We start from the raw sequence: 3,574 nt of genomic DNA, 5'->3' as shown, positions 1-3,574 counted from the left end.
CATTGCTTAGAGCACATTTCATATTGAGCCAAAATCGTATCAATTGAACTCCAAATCATTGATGTATTGATGCTGATGTATTCCACACAGTCTGATTATAATGTAAGGAGATGGCAATTACTGTCAGGCAACAGCAGCCTCCACAGGTGCTAAAAGGAGTATGAGTCTTTTTTATTTCATTTTTTTTTTATTTTTTTTATCAAACACAGTTTATTAAGAATACTCAACAAAACAATGAAGATGTTCAGCCAGTCTGATTGGGCAGAGGTAGGCACCCTCACATACTGTGCCACAGACATCACCTCCCTGGCGGCTATTTGCTCTGCTAGTCAGTGCACTTGAAACATCACTTGCGCTGTGCATGTCTGTGCACAAACTGACTGCAGACTGCAGTTGTTAGACCACAATTTCCATGCCTAACTGGTTACACATGCTGTTTGTAAAAACATTGCGGTAAGAGTATAGATTCAGAAAAGTTACTTTTCTCACAAAGGGGGAAGGGAGGGCTGGTGGTAAAGGCCATAGACTTCAATGGAACTCTGCTCTGCATATGGGTTTTTACTCCCGTCCGATTCCCAAAGTGGCTTCTGATGAAATATCTTAACAATCACTGGTGTTAGGAGATGTGGGTGCTCTTCTGGGGCTTTAAACAGTATTTAGAGCCTAGAGGACCTAACACCAGAGTATGTGCTCTCCTGGGCTGGTCGTTTCTTCTTTTGGCCGCTGTTGCTTTTCCCTTTAGTGAATTGCAGGGCTGCGTAGTTAAGCACCTCTTCCTCATGGCCCTGAAGAATGGGTAAAACAAAGTGATAAATGGCATCCTTTCTGAAAGACATATTCACCCAGTAAATCAGTGCCGTGGCTAGGGATTGACAAGCACCACAAGATATAAAGGTGAATAACATCTTAGGTATACAAACATGGGTAAAGATGAAAATGTTAACATAATCTTGGCAATTGCATTTTAATTCTTTACCTGACCCGCTGCTTGTGCCCTGAGGGGGTTGTGTCCTGCAGTGTGGTGTGCTGCTAAAATATTAGAAAACATGCCTGGTCAGTACAGGGAGCTCCCTGACACAATTGAATATTGTTTCATTATATAATGTAGTCAGAATCTTCTTACCTTTGCAGTCTTTACATGTCGTCCTTCTGCAACTTAAACTGGCTAGGACGATTATTACTACAATACACAGGGCCAATGCTGCCGCCAAGCTAACTATCACGGGATCCACAGAGTCTAAAAAGGAGAGCTTGTTAACGTATGGCTTTTGACCTACACTTGCACGTCAGTATGTAAAAGAAAAAAATATATAATATTTCAACTGAGCAGTTCACATTAGAGTAAAAAAGTATACAATTTATACAATTTAAATGAATACAAGTGTTTCTTTAATTTAAGTTAAAAGACATACCTGTTTGTTTCTTATCCAGCGTTACTTGGTTCCCAAACAGTAACTGACCATATGAGGCCACAGCACAGTAGAATGTTCCAGAATCAGATGTGTGACCCACAGGAAGTCTGTAGACGCAGCTCTGAGTGTGAGAACCAAAACCAGAACCAGACTCACTGCTGCAGTTCTTCTGGATGTAAATATTCACAGGATGAGAACCTCCTGAACTGGGTCTGAACCAGAACACACTGAGCTCTGTGGTTCTGGTCTCAGTAAGTACAGTGCACTCCAGGGTCTTCGGGTTTTCTGGGTCAACTGGGTCTGGTACTGAGGTTTGGATCTCTGCACTTAAGTCCAGCCTGTGATTTCTGTGATCTGTAGTCATTTGCAAATTGTTACATTTTCCTTGTTGTAGACAGCTTCACATTAAACAATTGAGATTGAAATATAAAGCAATAGACATTTCCTGTGCTAGAGGTTGGGGATTTATAGTGGGTGATCAACAACAAGCCTTTTTCACTTTAAACAGCATGGCACAACATAAAGACAATGCACAATTGGCTTGTGGCATAACAAATGCATTGTACCTGGTAGTGTACATGTGCTAGCCGGAATGTCTGGCCAAGAAATGAAGGCCCACAACACTCCTAGAAAGTTAAACAATGGTGTCTGATTGTTCCTTTGCTTCTGTTACCATTTCTGCATACTTTACCGTTTTCCTTTCAAAGGCTTCATCCATCATAATATCAAGTGGAAGTGGAATATAGTACTATATTCATTAAGCAAATTTTGTAACCAAAACAGACACAATTTCAGGTAAGCAAGGAAAATACGGTAAAACTTCAAATAATAGCCTTGGCTTTTATTTTTCCAAATCACCGAACTTCACTAGCTTGTATGTGAGGCAGGCCTTTAATTGCTTTCACACAAAACGATAGGAAATACTATTGAATGAATTACTTTCAAATATGCTGAATGCCTACCCATATGGCTATCCACGTGATAGGCTTCAATCACAAATCATTTATTTAGTGTTGAGATGTTGTTCATTGAGAGATAGCAGAGATAACCATCCAAATAGCATAGTGGTAGACAGCAGCAGGTTACATCATGATAGTAGCCTATGTTTCATCACTAAAGAAAGTTCATGAAGCTTTTTGTTTTTTTGCCATCATAAAAACAACTAGGCTTACCATCTGCCTACCCTTGAAAAGATCAATTTGTTTGTCTAATGGCAAATTTGACACAAAATGGGATAAATTAAATTAAGCAATATCCAAAAAAGTTTTTTAAAAATGGGAAATCTTGCTTCAGCCAAGTTTCACCGCCACAGTCTTAAGGCTCTTAATGCCATCTAATCAGAACTTTAGCGTGCCTCATTTGTCTTAAACACGTGATCTGGCGGATTGTATGATTTTTAATACAACCCAAAACTAAGAAATACACTAGGCCTCTATTTGAGGCCATTGCCACACCAGGCGTGTAAAAGAGAGAGGTGTTTTATTGGCACTCAGCTTTATTTATTTTTTTAAAGTTTTATGGTATACATAATCTGGCCAAACTTACCTGTCAATGCTACAAAAGTTCCATTTCCAAACACAGCATGAAAGAATTTAGTAAGTCCACAGAAATAAAATGCTTCATCTGACACAGTAGTCCTGTTGATGGTGAGGTGAAAGATGCCTTTATCCTTCTTTACTGTGTAATCGGATGCATTGAAGCCACTCTGGAACTCAATGGCTGATAAAGTCTGTGCCGTGACCAACGCTACTGGCATCTCACCCGGCCTCTGTTTATACCAGGACATGTACTGCTGAGCATCATGAGTAAATGTGCAGTTTAGAGTCACAGACTCCCCCAGCCGAGCTGTAATCACGGAGTCAGGCTGATGGACAGTTGTTTTTCCAATAGCATCTTGAAAAGGGAAACATTTTTTAATACTGTATTCTCCAAAAAATATGAGACCTACAGTACAAAACAATCTGATGGGATTATGTAGGTGCACAACTTTAAAGTCCTACATTTAATGTTGAATAGTAAAAAGTCATTGAGCTCAGAAACAAGGGGAAATTTGTGATCTTACTGTGCATCAAATTGAATGTGAAGTTGTTCCAGATACTTACATATCATCCTATGTAGAATGATGACCAAGAGTATTATCTCCTTAGAGCACATGGCTGATA

General features: G+C 39.6%; 1 protein-coding gene across 2 annotated transcripts; it reads right to left on the bottom strand.

Annotated features, from left to right (window-relative positions):
* Positions 1-226: 226 nt before the first annotated feature.
* Positions 227-3,574, bottom strand: LOC134095855 (uncharacterized). 2 transcript variants are annotated; one of them, XM_062549567.1, is made up of 6 exons: positions 3,515-3,574; positions 2,958-3,257; positions 1,413-1,766; positions 1,124-1,237; positions 977-1,029; positions 227-785 (listed from the first exon to the last, which is right to left on the bottom strand). In XM_062549567.1, the coding sequence occupies exons 1-6, from the start codon at positions 3,564-3,566 to the stop codon at positions 657-659; spliced, it is 1,002 nt and encodes a 333-aa protein (XP_062405551.1). In that variant the 5' UTR covers positions 3,567-3,574; the 3' UTR covers positions 227-656. The 2 variants fall into 2 exon arrangements, with proteins under 2 accessions (XP_062405551.1, XP_062405550.1); XM_062549566.1 differs by having other exon boundaries at positions 2,958-3,305; positions 3,515-3,571.

The sequence above is a fragment of the Sardina pilchardus genome, chromosome 11 (genome assembly GCF_963854185.1).
Source record: "Sardina pilchardus chromosome 11, fSarPil1.1, whole genome shotgun sequence".
NCBI lineage: Eukaryota > Metazoa > Chordata > Actinopteri > Clupeiformes > Clupeidae > Sardina > Sardina pilchardus.
This window is presented reverse-complemented; position numbering and strand designations above follow the sequence as displayed.